General features: G+C 38.8%; 6 protein-coding genes and 1 non-coding gene across 7 annotated transcripts; 3 read left to right on the top strand and 4 right to left on the bottom strand.

Moving 5' to 3' along the window:
* The first annotated feature begins 3,051 nt into the window (after positions 1-3,051).
* LOC106413327 (fasciclin-like arabinogalactan protein 10) lies at positions 3,052-4,530 on the top strand. Its single transcript, XM_013854124.3, has one exon. The coding sequence runs from the start codon at positions 3,116-3,118 to the stop codon at positions 4,382-4,384; it is 1,269 nt and encodes a 422-aa protein (XP_013709578.2). The 5' UTR covers positions 3,052-3,115; the 3' UTR covers positions 4,385-4,530.
* A 2,921-nt stretch (positions 4,531-7,451) lies between these two features.
* Positions 7,452-9,508, bottom strand: LOC111213954 (4-hydroxy-tetrahydrodipicolinate synthase 1, chloroplastic-like). The gene is made up of 3 exons (XM_022715798.2): positions 9,290-9,508; positions 8,944-9,027; positions 7,452-8,862 (listed from the first exon to the last, which is right to left on the bottom strand). The coding sequence occupies exons 1-3, from the start codon at positions 9,364-9,366 to the stop codon at positions 7,935-7,937; spliced, it is 1,089 nt and encodes a 362-aa protein (XP_022571519.1). The 5' UTR covers positions 9,367-9,508; the 3' UTR covers positions 7,452-7,934.
* Positions 9,509-10,420: 912 nt separating this feature from the next.
* LOC106415728 lies at positions 10,421-12,670 on the bottom strand. Its single transcript, XM_013856493.3, has one exon. It carries the CDS (start codon positions 12,547-12,549, stop codon positions 10,642-10,644), a length of 1,908 nt encoding a protein of 635 aa, XP_013711947.2. The 5' UTR covers positions 12,550-12,670; the 3' UTR covers positions 10,421-10,641.
* Positions 12,671-13,095: 425 nt separating this feature from the next.
* LOC106411959 (actin-related protein 7) lies at positions 13,096-14,977 on the bottom strand. Its single transcript, XM_013852829.3, has 5 exons — positions 14,521-14,977; positions 14,270-14,411; positions 13,813-14,054; positions 13,547-13,730; positions 13,096-13,458 (listed from the first exon to the last, which is right to left on the bottom strand). The coding sequence occupies exons 1-5, from the start codon at positions 14,803-14,805 to the stop codon at positions 13,238-13,240; spliced, it is 1,074 nt and encodes a 357-aa protein (XP_013708283.1). The 5' UTR covers positions 14,806-14,977; the 3' UTR covers positions 13,096-13,237.
* Positions 14,978-16,928: 1,951 nt separating this feature from the next.
* LOC106415873 (proteasome subunit beta type-1) lies at positions 16,929-18,392 on the top strand. The gene is made up of 7 exons (XM_013856686.3): positions 16,929-17,087; positions 17,174-17,281; positions 17,377-17,458; positions 17,541-17,670; positions 17,770-17,912; positions 18,002-18,088; positions 18,170-18,392. Exons 1-7 carry the CDS (start codon positions 17,041-17,043, stop codon positions 18,242-18,244), a joined length of 672 nt encoding a protein of 223 aa, XP_013712140.1. The 5' UTR covers positions 16,929-17,040; the 3' UTR covers positions 18,245-18,392.
* Positions 18,339-19,671, bottom strand: BNAC08G30980D. Its single transcript, XM_013856685.3, has 7 exons — positions 19,448-19,671; positions 19,315-19,371; positions 19,114-19,236; positions 18,970-19,036; positions 18,791-18,883; positions 18,594-18,707; positions 18,339-18,507 (listed from the first exon to the last, which is right to left on the bottom strand). The coding sequence occupies exons 1-7, from the start codon at positions 19,585-19,587 to the stop codon at positions 18,454-18,456; spliced, it is 648 nt and encodes a 215-aa protein (XP_013712139.1). The 5' UTR covers positions 19,588-19,671; the 3' UTR covers positions 18,339-18,453.
* Positions 19,672-20,113: 442 nt separating this feature from the next.
* Positions 20,114-20,186, top strand: TRNAK-CUU. The gene has a single exon. It is a non-coding gene; the product is annotated as a tRNA-Lys (tRNA).
* Positions 20,187-20,248: the final 62 nt, after the last annotated feature.

Raw genomic sequence — 20,248 nt, 5'->3', positions numbered from 1 at the left:
TCTTCGCCTACTAGTGGTTACTAATTTGGGATGATTAAGTTTAAATTTTAAAAATTTCTGTGTTTTTAATGTAATGATTTAACTTTTGTAGACTTTGAAGGACTATTAAAATATTTTATTTGTCGTTATTTTCATTTTAGTAAAGTAAAAATTATCTTTGTGTTATGAAATTATTTATTATCATTGATGATTTTGTCGGCAATAAGAACCTTCTTCTCCACTTTGGAAAGATGATAGTACCAAATTACCAACTACTGATGACAAAAGTATCCAAATTTGATTCTGACTAGATTTTAAAGCTAGTGTATAAAGATGATATAACTTAAACGTATTAAAACATATTACACATTGATAAAATAAGCATAAAATGACTTTAATAAATATATTTAACAAAATTACAGTAAAGTAAAAGAGAGAAAATGCTTTATTAGAGCGTTAAATGGTAAAGAAATACTGCATCTGTTCCCGAAAATTGCATCTGTTCCCGAAAATAAGATTTTCTAAAGTATGCACGCTTATTAATAATTTAGTAAATGTTTATAATTTAATTTATTTTTTACTTTATTACACACTTTCCAATAATTTTCTACCAATGAAATTTAATCAATTCAAATATTCTCAATTAATGTTCTCCAAAAGTATAAAAAGTACCTTGATAATAAAGAAAATCTATATTTATGAAACAAGAAAAATGTAAAAAATCTTATTTTCGGGAATGGAATGGAGGGAGTAGGTTACTGAATACAAAACACTATATCTACTAACAAAAATCTATATTATAATAAATCACTTTTTGCTCTCTTCTAAGGGTGTCCACGTGGCAACGTATGGGCTCCACGCAAAAAAAATAATTAAAATAATTGAAATAATTGTTAATTTTCGATGTTAAAGTAATGCGCTAAACTCAGGTTTATTCTTATGGGCTCTAACAGTTTCAGTTAGCCTGTTTGTGAAGTGTCGTCGTTTTTAACGTAGGGTTATCTTTCTCGCTTCACTTCAGACACATCTCGAAACACAGAGTCGTTTGTCTTTTCGTAATCTCTCAATCTCCGGCAAACTTTACATCTCCCCATCTTCGATAACTTCTTCATTAATGGCTCCGTTTCGTATCATCTTTGTTAACCCTTCTTATATAAACTTCATCATAGATCGAGGAAATCTACATCTCGAAAAACAGCTCGATTCCTTACTAGGTTTTCTTTACAGCATCTCATCGAAAACGTCTCTCTCTACTTCTCCAGTTGCTCAAACCGGAGCAGTGCATCTCATATCAAGTCAAAGCTTTATTGAACCAGCGCAGCGCAGATTTCAACCCATCATTGATAATGTCCTCCTCCGCTGCTAGCCTGCTACTGTTGCTCAAACAGTCGTCTCCTATCTCTGCCTTGGTCTGACTTCTCAGTTCGTTGTTGGCCGGATCGTCCGCTTTTAGGATTCAAGGACCATCAAAAAGAATGGTGAATTTGTGGGTATCATCACCCTCCTCCTAACCTTTTTTTTTTAATCTGCAAACTAACATATAATAAAGCTTTACTTGGATTTCAGTTAAGGGATCTTTGACGAATGTTTGCATATTGGGAAAGCAAGGCTCTGCTTCACATAATAAAGCTGCTCACTCCGTAAGCTTTTCAACCATCATTATCTATCCATATTTAATTGCAAGTTTGATACTTTAAAAGAGATTCACCGAAATTTTGTTATTTTGCTTTGCTGTGTATATCATGTTAATTTATAGTTTTGTGTGGTGGTCTGAGAATGATGTTGTTCTCATTTACATATTGTTTTGGTCAGTGGGTTTTATTTTAGGTGTAAAACCGTGTCTACGTCGGAGTTCATACGAGTCCTCACTGCTGCAGATCGGCTTCATAAAGGTCTGGGGCAGATTGTTATTCAAGAATGATTAGGATGTTGACTCGGCTGTAAGAGTGAGGGTTTTACCTTCCATCTCTGAGTTGTTTCACCTTCCATCTCTGAGTTGTTTCACTCTCTTAGGCCACCAGAGCAACAATTCAAGGAATAGAGGTCAAGCGTGATTAAGGGAATGTAAACTTTCTTTAGTTGTTGGGCTGAGGGGATAGAACTGATACAGTGGAAAAAAACATATTTGGGAAGGAGCAAAGTGTCCGCTGTATTGTCACTTCTGAAGTCATTGCAGTCTCAAACCAAACATGGAGTGTTTGAACCATGATAAGGTTATTTAAGTCTGTGATGGATTCTGAAGCATCTCAAGACTACTGCCTTTTGAGAACACGCTCTACACCAAAGCAAGAAAAAGAGGGAGCGGATTGCAGAAGTGAAGATGAAATCATAATAACCTTGAGGACAAGGTTCTTCAAAGGGGGAGTAATGATAAGTTTGGTAATTTGGCTGTCACGAACAAAATTGTGAAGCCAAATTAAATTTGAAGCTTTTATGCAAATAAATAGAGTTTTTTTGTTGACGATAACGAGAGTATTTGTATTGAAAACTTTATCGAACAACAAAATTTCTTAATCTTCTCTTCTCTTCTGATAAGCAAGTATCGAGTGTTTTTCACCCATTTTCTCACAGATCAAATGATAAGCTAAAAAAATAAAATGTTCTTTGGAATAGCTAATTAGCCACCAGTAAATACAACCTCAAATACCACCCGCATCTTAACTTCTCTTCCAACGACGAGCGTCCTCCACTACTACACCAACTATCATAAACCTAGCCAATAATCATCCTACCTCCGCTCTTCAAAGTATCCACAGCTTAGCAATAAAACTCTACAAGTTTAAAAACAACTTTACAAATGTGGATTACTTCTTCAAAGATTAAGCAACACTTATGTTCACAACCCGGCGCTTGCGCCGGGACCAGCCCCTAGTGATAGTAATGATGTCAAGTGATAGTAATGATGTCATTCATATTAGTGATATAATGGTTGATTTTGAGTAGAAACAAAGAAAACAAGCCCAAAAGCCCATTTACGTGATTACAGGCTTTTTAACAAAAGCACGTGTTCTCAAACCAACCAGTGTTATTTAACACAACCATGGTTAACCACTTATTTAATCTCCTTTCTTAAACTTGTGTCTTCTCACTTTCTTTTCCGACAGTCCACACTTCCACTTAACCGTCAAAAAACTCAATGGCTTCTTCATCACGTGCTCTCTCTCTCCTCGCATTCACTCTATCTCTCCTCGCCGTCCTTTCCACCGTCTCCGGCCACAACATCACCCAAATCCTCTCCGAGTCACCGGAATATTCCTCCTTCAACAGCTACCTCTCCCAAACAAAGCTCGCCGACGAAATCAACAGCCGCACCACCATCACCCTCCTCGTCCTCAACAATGGCGCAATGTCTTCCCTCGCCGGAAAACACCCACTCTCCGTCGTCAAAAACGCCCTCAGCCTCCTCGTCCTCCTCGATTACTACGACCCCGTCAAGCTCCACAAGATCTCTCAAGGCACCACTCTCACCACCACGCTTTACCAAACCACCGGTAACGCTCCCGGAAACTTAGGGTTCGTCAACGTCACCGATCTCAAAGGCGGCAAAGTCGGGTTCGGCTCCGCCGCTCCTGGTTCGAAGCTCGCTTCCAGCTACACAAAATCCGTTAAGCAGATCCCTTACAACATCTCCGTCCTCGAAATCGACGCTCCGATCATCGCTCCCGGAATCTTAACCGCTCCGGCTCCCTCCGCCGACGGACTCAACAACATCACCGGGCTTCTCGAGAAAGCCGGTTGCAAAACCTTCGCGAACTTGCTCGTCACGAGCGGTGTGCTCAAGACCTACGTATCCACCGTTGAAAAAGGGTTGACTGTTTTTGCACCGTCCGATGAAGCTTTCAAAGCCGAAGGCGTACCGGATCTAACCAAGCTCACGCAAGCTGAGGTGGTCTCGCTCCTAGAGTATCACGCCCTCGCTGAATACAAACCTAAAGGCTCGTTGAAGACTAACAAGGACGCAATCTCCACGTTAGCTACTAACGGCGCCGGTAAATATGATTTAACGACGACAACTTCCGGCGATGAAGTTATTCTCCACACTGGCATTGGACCGTCGAGGCTGGCTGACACGGTGGTGGATGAGACACCCGTCGTGATATTCACGGTGGATAAAGTCCTCCTCCCTACCGAGCTCTTCGGAAAATCACCATCTCCGGCGCCGGCACCGGAACCAGTGAGTGCACCGACACCATCTCCGGCTAAGTCACCGTCTCCAGCTGAAGCGCCGTCACCAGTCGCAGCTTCACCGCCTGCGCCTCCAGTTGATGATTCGCCGGAAGGAGCTCCGTCAGACTCGCCGACAAGTTCAGAGGACAGCAAAGCTAAAAACGCGGCGTTTCACGTGGGCGCTTCTGCGTACGTCGCCGTATTGGTCACACTTGCCGCTACATCTCTATTGCTATAAACAAACCCTTGGAACTCTCGTAATTACGTAGACTGCCATTTTTTTGTTCCCATTTTCTAATTTCTTCTATTTTTGTGTGTTGTTCTGTTTCTTAAGACTGGGATTAGAGTGTGAGGTTTTTAAGTTTTAATCTTTTTTTTAGGGTTTGACTGGTTTTCCCGTTACGATCCGTAAACGCAATTTTTTCAGTTGGTAGCGGTTGACAGCGTTTTGAAACAATCATACAAACCGCTACATTCAAATCTCTTAAAATCAAAGCTGGTCCCAGCTAGCGCTTGCGGATAGAAAAATAAATATAAAATTATTTTCAAAAATATTTTAAAATAGAAATATTATAAATAAAAATATATAAATATTTTAAACTTCATAAACGGTATCATAATTCGCTTTATAAAAACTTTAAACTAACTATTTATTAGAATTTTAAAACATTTATATACACACATATATAAAGATATACACATTTATAAAACGAAATAAAATATTTTTTTAAATTTTTTAATATAAATCTCTAAAACAAATTTTATTAAAATCAAAACTTTCAACTAATTTAAAAATTTTATAAATAAACATAATATTTTTATTAATCATATTATATTGATAATTATTATATTTTATTACAATATTATGTTTTTATATTTTTTTAATATTATAATATATTAATATGAGTAATTATTATTAAACTGTTGCAATATCTTATAATCAACCAGTTACAAATATCCTGCAAACGCAACAATTTTTAAACGTTGTACCGGTCATACAAAACGTTTAATAACGCTTGAAACTAACTGCAATTATCTACATCTGCAAACTCCCGCAACCGCAAACGCTGGTGCGTTTAAATTAGGGTTTTCTGCAAAAAAACCCTCAATGTGGTTTTTTTTTGCAAATTAATCCGCGAACTCAAAAACCCACGGGTCAACCCTCCAAGTGCCAGTCAAACCGCAATATAACCCTCGGCCGTATTTATGTGTATTTGACTGTGTATAATTTTAACATTTTTTCAATACTAGGTCGTTTTGGCGCTAATTTTTTAATGAAAAAAATTTGTTGAACTCGTGGTTTGAAATTTGAACCTTAAATACCATGTGCATGCTATATAACTATCTCGGCCAACAAATATATTTGTTTACTTAACAAACGCAATTATATAGATTTCTAAAACGAAATGACCTTGTTTTTCTCGGACATGGGAGCTTGCGTAAATGCACAATGAAGGTGGTGTTCAACAAATTTTTTTCATTAAAAAATTAGCGCCAAAACGACCTAGTATTGAAAAAATGTTAAAATTATACACAGTCAAATACACATAAATATGGCCGAGGGTTATATTGCGGTTTGACTGGCACTTGGAGGGTTGACCCGTGGGTTTTTGAGTTCGCGGATTAATTTGCAAAAAAAATCACATTGAGGGTTTTTTTGCAGAAAACCCTTTAAATTAATCGAGCCTTTATTTAATGTAGACCTGTATTGCTTTTGTTTTCGTGCTACTGTTGAACTTAACTAGTTTCTAGTTTGAGGATTTTGTCTTGGCCTTTGGTACATTTACAATTACGAAAGTAATCACGATTATCATTGGGCGATGCAACGTAGTATTAATTAAATATGTGGATTTTCTTTTAAAATAGAGAAAATTGAGTAACTAAAAGGCAAAGTACCGTTGGAAATTGAACTTATTAAATATCCCACGTGCTCGTGGAGTGAAGTGAGAAGAGACTGTCCCTTGGGGTCCACGATCTCTATCATTTTCATAATGGATTTTTCAAGAGCCCAATGGGCTTATGTTTATTACTATTCCCATCGCCGACACAACTTTTAGGTCCAAGTTATTAAGATAACATAAACGATCAACTTCACTTCTAGTTGACTAGTAAAGGACCGACCGTATAATCTTTTCTTTATCGAGGCTGGTGTGCAGTGCAACTGTGCAAGGACAGTGGATACACATTTATATATATCCACCTTTTCTTTGCTACTGAAATGAAATTTGAATGTTTATTTCTTATAGATGATTAAAGGACACATGTAATGGATGAGAGTACAAAGCTAGATGGGGGATTCATATATGGTACCATCTTGAAATAATGAGTGGGCGTGGTGATTCTGATTTGGACCAACAAAACTCATCATTATAAGCATCACCAACTACGTAAATTACCCCCAGTCTTTGGTGAATCTTTTGCCATTTATGATATACTTTTTTGGTGATTTTATAAGCTTTAATTTATGTTTGATGCATGGTTTAAAGACGACTCATCATCTATTTGTTTGTGGGTAGACAATGCTTACTCTAAGAATAGGTGGAAAGAGTAGAGACTGTAGGTTTAGAATTAAAATAAATTTGATCATTTTGAATCATGCTAATGATTCTGGTCGTTGACTTGTTCCTCCAATTTGCCATTTGGTCTTCAGTAGTAATACCTCTATGATCATGAATTTCATTGTTTTTCAAAAGGCTTATTTTCTCATCCTCTTCATCTCTCTCTGCCGCTTACAATACACAAGCCCTCTATCTATTTCTATGTAAATCTACTCTTCCTATTGTGCTTACTCAGTTCTTTTTCAGGGGAACAAAACCAGAAGATGTGTCTGAGATCTTCAGAATCATTCCCAGACACACGATGAGATCAGCTCGTGCCACAATAAACGTAAATCTAAGACAAACTCATCTTCGTGTCAATCTCCACTGCTTCAGTCACTCAACTTCCATAACATGCTTCTTCAGACAAATATATGACAAATAACCAGAGTGCCATTCTTTTGTGACAATCTAACTATCAATCATTAGAGCTTTTGCTGCCTAATAACCTTGCCAAAAAATACTTACACAGTTGAATATTACTGGAGCTTCAGGTCATGTAACCTTCGAGACAGACTCTCAATTATTGATAAGGATGTTAAACGGGGAAGAAGAGGTCTGGCCGAAGATAAAACCCATAATCCAAGAGAGATCAGTGCCTCATTACTGCGAATAGGGGAGGTGGAAGTGGTTTACTACAGAAACGTCCAAGAAACGCATAGGTTTTGTTTTGACAGCAGTTCATAGATCCTTAAATGTTAAAATATAAAAAGAGAGGTAATTTAGATTACCTCCTCAACAACTAGTTGAGAATACACCAGACAGAACTGGGAAAGGTCATTCCACGTGTGGAAGAAGAAGCCGCACGGAGTCACCTCCGACGGACAAGGAGTGTCTCGAGAAATTCTTCGAGAGGGTACCAATATGGATCGAACCCTGGTGGAGAGTTATAATGAAGTGACACTCAACCACCTTGAACGGGCTCGAATTGGTGACATGTGCTCTATCTTAAGTTTAGTTATAACGTATATTAAATCGAATTCCAACCGATTTTGTCACTGTTAGAGTGGTTCGCTATTATTTTGCCTAACCAAAAATTATTTGAGTTAAATAATGTCAGAATAAAAAAATAGAAACATTGTGACAAAAAAAAAAAAAAAAAAAATAGAAACCAGATTCATTACAAAATAGCAAACAGAACAGGGCAACCATACGATCCATAAGCTAAAAATGAAAATAACCAATAGACATCTAATACCGACCGATTAAAATGAAGTCATCATCATCAAGCACCTGAACATCTCTCTCCCCTACAAAATGCTCTCTTCCAATCTCCTTCACAAGTTTAACAAACTCAACCCTTTTGGACATAGGCAACGGCACATAAGGTAACCTAAAGACCGGCCTCGCAACTCCAAGCTGAGCCAAAGCTGTGTTAACACCAATAGGATTCGGTTCTTGGAACACCCAATCTATCAAAGGCAGAAGCTGTGCGTTCAACGCCGAGTTTCTACCTTCAAACATCAACTTCCTCATCAAACCTGGAACCAAATTGCTAGTAACCGATATAACTCCAGTCCCCCCATGATCCCATCTAGAATCATGGCACTGATCATCGTTACCACTCCACACAACAATACCATTCTCAGTATACTCCTCAACTCGGTTGTTACCCACGCATTCCTTAACACCAGCAAAATTAGCGTTCCTAGAGAGTTTAAAGATAACATGTGGAGGTATATCTTGACTAGTTCGTCCCGGCACATTGTATATAATCGTCGGTCCCATGTGAAGAACGGTTTGAAAATGAGCAGTCATGCCTTCAATAGATGTTTTGCCGTAGTAAGGGTTTATGTGGAGAGCAGCGTGCATTCCAACGGCGAACCCTTGCTCAGTTGCGTGTATAGCTTCTCTGGTGGAGTTGCTTCCAGTGTTCCCAATGACTTTGATTCTTGCGCCGAAACAGTTCACGGTATGGCCTATGAGCATTATGTGTTCATCCCAGCTCATCAACTGGCCTTCACCGGTTGTACCACCGACGATCACACCTTCAGCGCCTTTTTCTATCTGCGTGTTGACTAGGTTGTCGTATGCTTCGAGGTCGAATCTTCCGTCGGGGAGATACGGTGTCTTGATGGCTGTGATAACTCTAAGGGACCTTATGTCTTCTGTGTTTGTCCTGTAACAAGAGAGAGAGAGAGAGAGAGAGAGAGTTGTGGCATCAACAAGAACACTAAACCGGAACTGAAGCTAAACCGACCTGTTTTTATCCTCGAGACTGCGCATTGGGAGATGGAAGTTAGGTACTACAGCTGCTATGGGAGAGACCCACCTCGCATTCCTTCTGCGTGATGTAAAGATAAAGCCAGAGCATGTTAACAATTCAGACAAAACAGAGCTTCAAGTAATGATGTCCGGTAACAAAAAAAAAAACTCAGCCAATCAGAGATGATCATAAGACTATAGTCTAACTAACAGATCTAATCCCTTGTAAAGATATAAAATGATAGAATTTTTAACAAAACCAACAACACGGATCTTTACAATCATCTTTGGACACTATCGATTCCAACCCATTAAGGCAATAGAGAGGAAGAGAGTGTAACCTCTTGAATTGATGCGTACGAGGGAAATGGAGGGGAGAATTAACGGAGATCAAGCCGTAACCTTGCAAAGCTGCCATCTTTCAACGTAAAAACCACCGCGAATTTATGCTGACGTCAGATTCCGGCCGAAGAAGAAAGCGGCGGGAGAGGAGTGTATACTTTAGGTCTTTAACTAACGACGTCGTATTAGGAGCATTGGGCCTACGGGATCTAAACGCGGAGCCCATTAAATGAGTTTTATAGTGGGCTTATCGGTTTAGTTTCGGGTTCGGTTTGGGTTCGGTTTGGTTTGGTTAATTTGGGTTTTATAAAACTCAACCCAATTAAAACCAAAGTAGCTTTGGTTTGGGTTCGGTTTATGTTCGGTTTAGTTCGGTTTAGTTCAGTTTGGTTTAGATTTAGTTTGGTTTTCTTTAAAAATCTATGAAACAAAAAACAATTTAAAGCTCGATGACAAAACTCTTAACGACGTTAAAGGAAAAAATACATAATAAGCAAAGAGCACACTATTTGTAATCTAATTAGCATAACAAATATTTGTAAGCATTCCAAAACCTATTAACTAAAAGACTATTTGCATCTACCTTTTTGTTTTTATTGATCCTCTAATAACTTTGTTACATAATTTAGAGAATGAAAATTGGAAAAGAACGAAACGACATGGCTACGATTTAGATGCTTATAGTTTTTAGGTTTTGTTTTCAGTACAATCTTTAGGTATTAGGATTATTTGAATCATATTTGGATTTTTTAAAAAATATATGGAAGTTAAGAAAAAGTGGAAAACAAAACTTTAACTAAAATTTACAATATGTTTATATATATATATATATATATATATTATTTTTTTTTATTTATAGATAAAAATATATTGGATTGGTTCGGTTTGAACCCAAACCAAACCAAACCATTCAGGATGAGTAAAACATGAACCAATTGAGTTCGTAAAAAGCACGGTTTGGTTTGGATCGGTTTAACTTCAGTTGGTTTGATTTGGATCGGTTCGGTTTTGGTTTATTGCCCACCCGTATTTTATAGTTAACCGATGGATAAGAAGATAAACTCTACAGAGGTAAGCGTTAACAAACCTTACGCGTGTCAAAAGTTAATTTAAATTACAGAAAGGTTAAATAAAACTAACAACAATGTTATATATATGCAGAGACACAAATATGGGTTTCATTTTACACAACCACACAACAAAAGAAACCTGTACAACATTACAAAACAAAATACTCTCGACTTATAGAATGCATAAATATACAATCTGATCCCCCAGTTATGATATACATAAGATGTGTGTGATAGCTGAGTTAGAAACTGGTTATAAAGACGAACCTTACCCCGTGTTTCTACAAAATCTCTCCATGTCTGAATCCATTGTCTTCTTCACAAGGAGAATCGTACCATTTTGAGTTTTCTTGATAGAAGCTATCCACTTGTATACCAACTAAACCTACGTCTGATACTATACCTTCATCGTCTCTCATCGGTTTTGTTAGTTTCGAATCTTCACAGTTCAGAATGCTCTTCTCATCAAAGTCATTGCACTTTAACCATTTCTCAGGCTTACATGATGTTTCCGACAATATATCCTTTGGGCTTGTACACCCTGATGGTGGCCTTATCTGTTCCCAAGGAACAACATCATCAAGGCTCCTCCCGAAACTGTCTTCATCATCTTCAATAAGCTCTGTATCCTTCCCATCTCCATACAAATGCTCATGGTGATGGTGATGGTGATGGTCACTCCAATGAGCTAAATCGTTATCTCCAACAAGCATTTCCTTGTCGGAAAGCAAGCCCGTTGTTCCCTTAACACCCTCTTCGTCGATGTTCCTGATCTTGTTGAGCAGCTCAAACAACTCTCTGGACACTGAACCCAACATCTCTTCCGGAATCTTCCCAATCTTTCCTTCTAAAGTACCAAGCTCACTCCTCAGCTCATGCACCTGATGCAACACACTCAAACGCATATCTCCACCATCGTCCTTCCCAATCTCTTCACTTTCCAACTCTTCCCTCACGCCATAGACCACATCATGCTCCATCAAAAACTCCTTATGACCAACAAGCCGATGCATGATCCTCGCGTTCCCATCCATCGCCCCGGGCTCATGCCCCGAATGAACAGCGTACATCTTAAAAACAGCTGTGCCTTCCTCCTCGTAAACAAAAGTCTTATCCTTTTCATTATAATTAGCAATGGGGACAATAGCTCTAATCCTAAAACCACACCCGCATCTCTTCGACTGATAAGGCTCCCTCTTCAAAACCCTGGACTTCTTGGACGCAGGCTCACCAGCTCTGTGACAAGCGTAATCCTTCACCTCGGCCATAAACGGCTTGTACCTAATATACTTCTGCCTAATACACAGCACCACCTTATGCTTAGCAGCTAACTCCTGCAACCTATCAGCAACGTCCTTGGCAGGCACATCGAAAGACTCAGTATACTCAAAACGCCGCCGTTTATTCCTCGAACCGGACCCAGTAACCGCGTTGCAAACACCACACGCCGCCACACAGACCCTAATAAAGCTCTCTGGGATACCGTACAACTTAGCACCAACGGTCCAAACCTGCTTAATCCTATCGATAGTCTCTCTAACCCCCAAGTGTTTCAAGTCGCCGTCACCGTGAAACCCCATGACTATGTCCTGCCACTGGCTAACGTGCGACACGAACTGCCGCGTGTTGTTTTTAAAGCAGAGGAACTCGTTGCCGGAGGCGGGATCGAGGCGCGCGGTGAGCTTGTCCTGGATCCGTTTCCACGCCGTGACGTAGGCGGTGTCCTCGTTGCGGTCCTTCCAGACGGAGCGCCACGATTTGAGGACGGAGCGAGGGGTGGCGACGCGGATCTCGGCGGGGGAGGCGAGGCGGCCTTCGCGGAGGCAGAGGATCATGAGGGAGTGGGATTCGGAGTTGAATGTGTAGAATTGGGAGGAGATGTGAGGCTCCGGGTTGATGTAGTCCCAGTCTCGGGGCTCTTCGGTTGAGATTGAAATTCTAGGGTTTGCGATTTTGGGGGTTTCCGGGGTGGGGTGGGATAAGGAGTCTTGTTCGTCGGAGGAGTGGGATGGGGAGTCTAGGGAGGGTGAGGAGCGGAAGAGGACGAACTCCGGGAGAGAGAAGGTTGGATCGTTTTCGGGGTTGTGGCTGTGGTGGTGGATGGAGGGGTGTGGTGATTGAGAGAGTAGGTTTGTTGGATCGAGATCGTGGTGGTGGAACAGATCTTCTTCGGTTTTGTGTGGATTCATCGGGAGGATGGAGACGACGATGAAGAAGGATTCTTTCTTCTTCTGTTTCTTCTTTTTTTTTTTTTTAATTAAATTGTTTTTCGATTATTTCTCATTTTAAAGAAGTTCAGTGTCGTCCGACAATAAAGATAAGTCAGAAAATTTGAAGGCTTTATTGCTCCGTTATCAAATCGTGTCCGTTAAAATAAAGAAGCTTTCATTCAACGTCTCAGATACTGCCACGTCAACAAAAATTCGTAACGCACGCCTCCCTCTTCAAATTTTGATTTTTTTTGCATCAGTTACCTTCACGAGTTTACCATTTTTTTCTGATTGTTGACCCAGGTAGGTTCTGTCTCTTGCTTTTATCTTGGCTCTTTTCTATGGGCGGAAAAGAAACTCATGTTAGTAGTGTTTTGATAACTTTTCTACTTCCTCTTGTGAGTTATCTCATGTTGACGATAAGTCGTTTCCTTCTTGTGAAGTAACAGCAGAGTGGGAGAAAACTCTGGGGAACGAGTTTGAGAACGTTAATGTGCAGTTAGAGGAGCTGCGCAAGAACAAAACTGAGAGAATGAATCAGTTTAAGTTACATAGATCGAGTGGGACATGTCCGAATAATTAGAGTTAAACCTAAACACAGCAAAAGCAAAAGCAAAAACAATCCTCAGCTACAACAGCAACTACAAACGTTTTGGTCGTTTCAGGATCAGAAACATTTCCGGTGAACCACCAATGGTCCAGTCTCGTCATAGTCAGCTTTAGTAACATGCTGGTTCTGTGGAAACACCACTTTAGCTAGTATCGCTCCTCCAACCCAAGCCGAATACAATCCCACATTCTCCTGCATATACTCCGGCGGTTTCACCAGCGTTGGCCTAATAGCAGATGAGCACAAGTTTGCTTCTTTCTGAAACCTGGTTTCAAATCCTGCCAATGAAGAGAGTACACCACAAACCTTGAAGTATTCCAACCCCAAAACAGTATCAACACACATCTAAATTATCATCATTATTACCTGTCATGGAGGTTATCCCACCACAAGGTACAGTGTTCTCCAAGAGCTGCCTATGGTTCTCAGATGACACTGTGGAGATTATCCGGACAAGCTGTTCAACTATTCCATGCTCCTCTAGTCCTAATATTGATGGCTGAAACAGAGCTTCACCAACAGAGTATCTCTCTCGCCCAATCCTTATCACCTATTAAGCCCATCATTCTGTTATTTTGTGTATAAGACAAGACAAGTTGTAGACTCTTGATTTGATTTGTAGACACACAAACCTGCCCATCTGGAAGAGTATGCTGCTCAATTTCACAGTTTTGGGTTTTCTCGTAAGCAATCTCATCCTCCGCACATTTTGCATACTGTTCCTTGAGTTTTTCAACATCAGACATGCTGAGTTTCATTGAAGGGTTTGATTTCCCAAGCTCTTGAGCCAAGAGTTTTGTAAGATCGGTTCCACCTAGCTCAAACCTTTTTGAGGAAATGTGCTGCACCGCACCTTCAAGAACTGGAGCAATATCTAGGCACACAGAAAAAGAGTGAAAACCAAATGAGAGATCAATCACAATACAGAAACAAGATCCGAATCATAACCACTACATAGACAAGGAACCAAAAATCTACTACAAGTTACAAGAACAAAAACATTAACTTAAAAACTAAAGGTTTGTAAAGCCAAAAGACACAAAGAGTAAGATCAGATTATAACATAGGCGAACCAAGTTACTACTTTACCTATCTTCCCATGGCCAATATCAAGAGTGCAACCAGAGATCCTTCCAACAGCATAAAGGGACAACACTGCTTGCTCTGACGCATAGAATCCAGAGACATTGAATGTTTCAAACATCATCTGCACCAGTTGCTCCCTAATAGCCTGCCCCACCAAAACAATCATTTACAAAAAAAAAACAAATTAACTTCATTTACTACAAGAAACAAAAATGCAACTTGTAAAGTTGTAATCTTTTCTATTAAGAACAAACCTTGGGAGTAGAGAGTGGATCAGTGAAGAGTATATTGCCTTCGCTGCCCTCCTCCCATCCAAGCCCAGTGTACACAACATACCTTAACAGATCCTCCATAGCATCCCAGTCTCTGATGAACCCCCTTTCGATAGGGTCGAGAGTTACGCCTTCAGAAACTGTGGATGGCCCATCATCAACCATTCGTTTCATTTGAGATGGGATTATCATTGCAGGAGACTGATCAGGAACCGCTGCTCCCGCTTTCAGGAGCTTAGAGCCAGCGTCTACGACGAGTGCTTCCATTGTTTTTCAAAAACCCTAAATTCCAAACAGAAAAAGAAAAAAGTTTGCTAGAAGCACCAAGTAAAAGGATGCAAAGAAGAAGATTGAGAAGACGAAACCGAGTGTGAGAGATGAGAGATGAGAGATGAGAGATGAGAGATGAGAGGGGCGAAGATCAAAACGGCGTCGTTAAGTGTCTTTTTTGTTCATCAGCAATCTAAGCCCATTAAACCCATAATCATATTTGATTTAGAAATTGAATTGAATTCGAAGGAATCAGACTTTCCATTAAATTCTTGTATTATTCAATCATAGATTTATTTTACCAATTTCTTAAAATTCTTGTGGTATTTGATTTAGTGGTTTTCTAATTCTATTAAATGTTTGTGTTATTAATTTTTCGGTGGATTGCGTTGTAATTGTGTTTGAATAAAATTTAATGAATTTTTTTCTACAAATTGTAAAGAACCAATTTTCTTATTGTATAAAAATAATTGGTTTTTTTCTTTGTTAGTAGAGTTTTTGTTCCACTTTAAAAATGACCATTTGTTTATATTGTATGGAAATGATTATAGTTTTATTATTTTTATCAGTGAAGAATATGTTCTTTCTTTGTGCATTTTATATAAAGATTCAAAAAGTTTTTGAAATTTAAAGAAGTTGGTTTCTATCAAATTTAATTGTATTCCTTTAAAATCTAAAATGAACAAATTAGACAAATGCATTAAAACATCATCAAATCGTTTTAAATATTTCAAAATCTATTATTTATGTCTTTAATTGAATTCTATCAAAATCAATTTAATTTTTGAATCTAATATCACCTCTTAAGATTCGTTATGCTTAACCTATGTGGGCGATGGCGGCTGTCTTAGTCCAAATGTTACCAAAATACACACGCTTGAGTATGACCTTTGACATATGCCCAACCCGAGCTTGTTCACCATTCGGGCAACTGAAACGGATTGTCAAAAAAATTATGCATGATTCTTTTCAAACCCAAAACCACCACAAACCATTCAATACATACATATGTAAACAAATAAAATAAGGGGTTTTAGTGATAAAATATTTCAACTAATTTTGACTCGTAAAAAAATCTTTCAACTAATTTTTTTTATGTTTTAACCTTTCAACTTACAAACCGTTAACGTCTGTCACCCTCAATCTATAATTTTGTAAAGGAAGGTGACATACAGAGCTGAAATTATATTGAGGGGTTAAAACATTAAAAAATTAAATGAGGGGTATTCGTCCTATCGAAAAATAGTTGAGAGGTTTAATCATTAAACACATTTTAAACAAATTGGTTTATGAGCAAAATAACTAATTTTATTTTTCTCAAATTATCAAATATTTTTTGTTTAACTTTTCTTATCTTGTAGATAATCTTCGATTGTTTCCCTAAAACGATTTCTCTAACGAGCTTGTGATTGTCAAAATCGACGTTGATAGACCCAAACATCAAAGTTTCGAAGAAGGCAAAAATGCCGATTGAGAAACTAGCTTTAGCCAAACACTCCATAAAATGGATGAGACAAGCTTTAACACCGACAATGATGATCCGGGAGACTAGGTGAATATCAGTCGATCCGAAAAGCATATTGTTCCACATCTTAAATACCTTTTACGTCCTTCATACTACTTTAGATGGGTGTTTAAAGATTCTGATTTTGTTTCACAATAAGTGATATTCTCACTATTCAAGATAAAATTTAATGTCATTTGAAATTTGTAACCAATTTCAAAATAATGTATTTTTTCTTATTGGTTAAACTTCGTTCATTTAATGTTATTTTTATGTAATCAAGATAAATTGCATAAAAATTTATATTTTCTTAATCTTTGCGAAAATATCTTAAACACCACTTAAAATGATACAGAGGAAGAAACTTGGTGGTCTATTTCTTTTTAAAACAAGAAGATTCCGTAGCAATCAGTATACATGTAATAATACATTGCAATGAATTACAACGAAATCTGATTGCGTTGCATTGAATTCATCAAAATCCACTAAAATCTCACTCAAACTCAGATTCCAGTACTAGAAATCAGTTCCTTTAAATTACCATATCCAATAACACCTTCTTACGGTCATCCATAATCTAAAAGCCCATATGAGGCCCAGTATAAAGCCCATCTTTAGTCTTCGTCTCTTTCGTGTTCACAAAGCCAGAGAAGACGGAGAAAGAGCTCTCAAGTCTCCACTCTCTGTTCCCAAATTTGCTAAACAAAGAATCCCTTTTTCTTAGCTCAATGACGAAGCAGCACGCTAATTGGTCTCCTTACGATAACAATGGAGGGTACGGATCCTGTTGTGACCCTTTATCGCTACGCTGTTTGAGCGATTTTGTTTACTGATTGTGTATTGATCGGTTTTGCTTTGCAGAACCTGTGTGGCCATCGCTGGATCCGATTACTGCGTCATCGCCGCCGATACTCGGATGTCTACCGGTTACAGTATTCTAAGCCGCGATTACTCGAAGATCCATAAACTGTAAGTACTTGATCCTTTGTGGGGGGAGAAGAACAAAAATTGATGATTTTTGTTAATTGAGTAAACAAAAATTGCTGCCTTTTTAATGTCTACAGAGCAGACAAGGCTGTGCTCTCCTCGTCTGGATTTCAAGCTGATGTGAAAGCACTTCAGAAAGTTCTCAAGTCAAGGCACTTGGTGAGTGAGCTTTCCCCTTTGCATTTTCTTTGTAAAGATGAAGACTTTTGCTTAATAAAGTGTGTTTGGTGTTCTGCAATAGGTTTATCAGCATCAGCATAATAAGCAGATGAGTTGTCCTGCAATGGCTCAGCTTCTCTCCAACACGCTTTACTTCAAGCGGTTTTTTCCTTACTATGCCTTTAACGTTCTCGGTGGGCTTGATGAGGAAGGTATGAAAAAGCCTTCTCTTTTCTCTTTGGGTTTGCACATTGTGAGTTGATTATTGGAGTTGTTAAGTTGTGTCTTTCTTCTTCTGTCAAAATATTCAGGAAAAGGCTGTGTCTTTACCTATGACGCAGTGGGATCATATGAGAAGGTTGGATACAGTGCTCAAGGTTCTGGTTCTACTCTCATTATGCCCTTCCTTGACAATCAGCTCAAGAGTCCCAGCCCGCTCTTGCTTCCTGCCCAGGTTTGTTTGTCTGTGCTTGGTCTTTAATTAGTTTAAGCACATAATGAATCATTTCAAGCTGCTTATTTTTTAGTCTTTTGCCTATGTAGGATGCTATCACACCCCTTTCTGAACCTGAAGCAGTTGACTTGGTTAAGACTGTTTTTGCGTCCGCCACTGAGAGGGATATCTACACTGTAAGTCTTCCCCTGTTGTGTCTGACTAATGGCTCGTCTTTAGCTGACTATTGCTTTGTTGGATTGTTTTGTTTGTAATAGGGAGACAAGCTTGAGATCATGATTCTCAAGGCGGATGGCATCAGGACCGAAGTCATGGAATTGAGGAAAGACTAAGCGAGTGTTGGCAACACACCCTTTCTATTGTTCTTATTCGCATCTCAACACTAGGCTCCCTCTGTTACCTTGAACTGTGTTTGAAGTTTTCTTGTGTTGTTAACAGATTCTCCTTCTCTTATTTATGACAAAACGTTCTTTTGGAAGAGTTTCTAGTAACATTGAGTCTTGACAAAATCTTTAATTGAATAACAACAGTAGAATCAAAATCAGAAGCTGTTCTCTGATTCCCATCCCTTCTTCTCCAGTTCCTGTCGCAATGCCTGCATAGATAAAAAGAAAGAATGAAAGCTTATTAACCATCAGCCAGTAGCAGTAACAGAGACTATTTCAACATCCAAGTTCTTACCTTGATTCGCTTTCTGTTCACATCAAAGTCGAAGTTCCCTTTACGTGATGCAGACCGATACTCCACCGTCGAGTTCTTCCCAGGAGAGAACAAGAACTCAACATCATCTACCAACTGCCAAAGACCAAACGTTTAAGATATAGTCGTTGAAGTGAGACAATAGTAGACAACAATAGAAAAGCTCTGCCTTTACTTACACCTAAGATTGGACTTTCATATTCCACATGAACATAGTCATCCTTCTTCTCCACAATCCGTGGAGTAAACTTGTCCGGCTTCGTCGACTTAATCTGCAACAACAATAATAAACAAAACCCATCTCTAGATACCACTAATTCATCTCAACAAACATCAAACTTGTTCAAGGCTCTCTTACCACATTAAGAAGCTCTTTCATTGCAACTTCTTTGCTCACAGGCGTCTTCCTTCCACCATTATAGTTCCTTGCCCACCAATGGAAAAAAAGTGTGATGATTCAAATCTTTCAAAACAATTTAAAGCTCATGATAGTGTTAGTTACCATGGTGGAGCATAGTGGACTCGATCGCTGACGCTCTCAGAAGTGGATATACAGTTGTTTGTAGCAGGACACAGAGCCAATCTCTCGTTCTTCTGTACTCCAAGATACTCTGGTTTCTTCCCACTGAGAACCAAACCACAAAAGATAATATCATTACCACCACACCTTAGTTATAGACATCTGTCGGAAGAAAACGTATACCTGAGTTGGAAAATGGCCCCGATCATAGCTAGTTCACTGCTCCTAAGAATCATCTCTCTTCCGATTCCAAATAATATTTCAATTCAGATACTTGGTTCAAGTGATAAACAGAGTATGCAGGAGTAGACAGTACCTTCGAGCAATTAACTTGGGATGTTTGTCATCTGAAGCCTCTGGAATCGAAGCGGTTATACGAAAACGACCATGGGAGGGAAGCTTTATCCGCTGTTTATGGAGGTATAAGCAAGTGGTCGGTGACACCATGGAAGCCATCTCTTCAGAAGCTCCGTGTCCTCTCTTCTCGACAAATGGGAACCCAAAGAAGACGAGAAGCAAACACGCTTCGTGGGCTTATTATTGTGAGACCAATGGGCCAGCAGTGTTATCTCTAAAGCCCAAACAGATCTTACTACACAATTTGCTTCACTAAATAGAGAGAGGCTAATTTATCAGACTAATTAGTCTCAATGTGATCCTTCACAAAAACAAACGTAGGAGCAATGGACATGAGTTATGGGATTTGGAATTGAATAAAATGTATGAAAAATATGCATACCGATTGAAATTTTGAATCGTTTTCAATAAATTAGCTTTATGTAAAATTTGTTCTTACAGTTTTGTAATGACTGTAATTTTGGTTTCGAAAAATATAGACTGAGAGAGGCTACCAATAAGTTAACATGTTTCGATGCTTAATGGTCTTAGTATTCTTGACCCAATAGTCCAGTAGTATTGATCGTTCTCTAAAGCCAACATTTAATAAGAGACATAATTTACTAGAAGAAGGTACAAACAAGAAGCCCGTCTAGCTCAGTTGGTAGAGCGCAAGGCTCTTAACCTTGTGGTCGTGGGTTCGAGTCCCACGGTGGGCGATTCCTTTTTAACTCTCTTTTCGGAAAATATCGTTTTTGAGTTTTTGTTTGTCGGGACAAAT

Source organism: Brassica napus, chromosome C8 (genome assembly GCF_020379485.1).
Source record: "Brassica napus cultivar Da-Ae chromosome C8, Da-Ae, whole genome shotgun sequence".
Classification (NCBI taxonomy): Eukaryota; Viridiplantae; Streptophyta; class Magnoliopsida; order Brassicales; family Brassicaceae; genus Brassica; species Brassica napus.
This window is presented reverse-complemented; position numbering and strand designations above follow the sequence as displayed.

What these genes read in the sequence shown, in the direction of transcription:
- LOC106413327 (XM_013854124.3), top strand. Translation starts at nt 3,116, where the DNA reads ATGGCTTCTTCATCACGTGCTCTCTCTCTCCTCGCATTCACTCTATCT.
- LOC111213954 (XM_022715798.2), bottom strand. Translation starts at nt 9,366, where the DNA reads ATGGCAGCTTTGCAAGGTTACGGCTTGATCTCCGTTAATTCTCCCCTC. An exon ending in CGTACGCATCAATTCAAGAG is followed by an intron (nt 9,028 to 9,289) that starts GTTACACTCTCT and finishes TACATCACGCAG; the next exon opens with AAGGAATGCGAGGTGGGTCT. An exon ending in AGTCTCGAGGATAAAAACAG is followed by an intron (nt 8,863 to 8,943) that starts GTCGGTTTAGCT and finishes CTCTTGTTACAG; the next exon opens with GACAAACACAGAAGACATAA.
- LOC106415728 (XM_013856493.3), bottom strand. Translation starts at nt 12,549, where the DNA reads ATGAATCCACACAAAACCGAAGAAGATCTGTTCCACCACCACGATCTC.
- LOC106411959 (XM_013852829.3), bottom strand. Translation starts at nt 14,805, where the DNA reads ATGGAAGCACTCGTCGTAGACGCTGGCTCTAAGCTCCTGAAAGCGGGA. An exon ending in ATACTCTTCCAGATGGGCAG is followed by an intron (nt 13,731 to 13,812) that starts GTTTGTGTGTCT and finishes TGGGCTTAATAG; the next exon opens with GTGATAAGGATTGGGCGAGA. An exon ending in TGGGATAACCTCCATGACAG is followed by an intron (nt 13,459 to 13,546) that starts GTAATAATGATG and finishes CTTCATTGGCAG; the next exon opens with GATTTGAAACCAGGTTTCAG.
- LOC106415873 (XM_013856686.3), top strand. Translation starts at nt 17,041, where the DNA reads ATGACGAAGCAGCACGCTAATTGGTCTCCTTACGATAACAATGGAGG. An exon ending in CGGTGGGCTTGATGAGGAAG is followed by an intron (nt 17,671 to 17,769) that starts GTATGAAAAAGC and finishes CAAAATATTCAG; the next exon opens with GAAAAGGCTGTGTCTTTACC. An exon ending in CGCTCTTGCTTCCTGCCCAG is followed by an intron (nt 17,913 to 18,001) that starts GTTTGTTTGTCT and finishes TTGCCTATGTAG; the next exon opens with GATGCTATCACACCCCTTTC.
- BNAC08G30980D (XM_013856685.3), bottom strand. Translation starts at nt 19,587, where the DNA reads ATGGCTTCCATGGTGTCACCGACCACTTGCTTATACCTCCATAAACAG. An exon ending in GGGGCCATTTTCCAACTCAG is followed by an intron (nt 19,237 to 19,314) that starts GTATACGTTTTC and finishes TTTGGTTCTCAG; the next exon opens with TGGGAAGAAACCAGAGTATC. An exon ending in GTCCACTATGCTCCACCATG is followed by an intron (nt 19,037 to 19,113) that starts GTAACTAACACT and finishes TTGGTGGGCAAG; the next exon opens with GAACTATAATGGTGGAAGGA.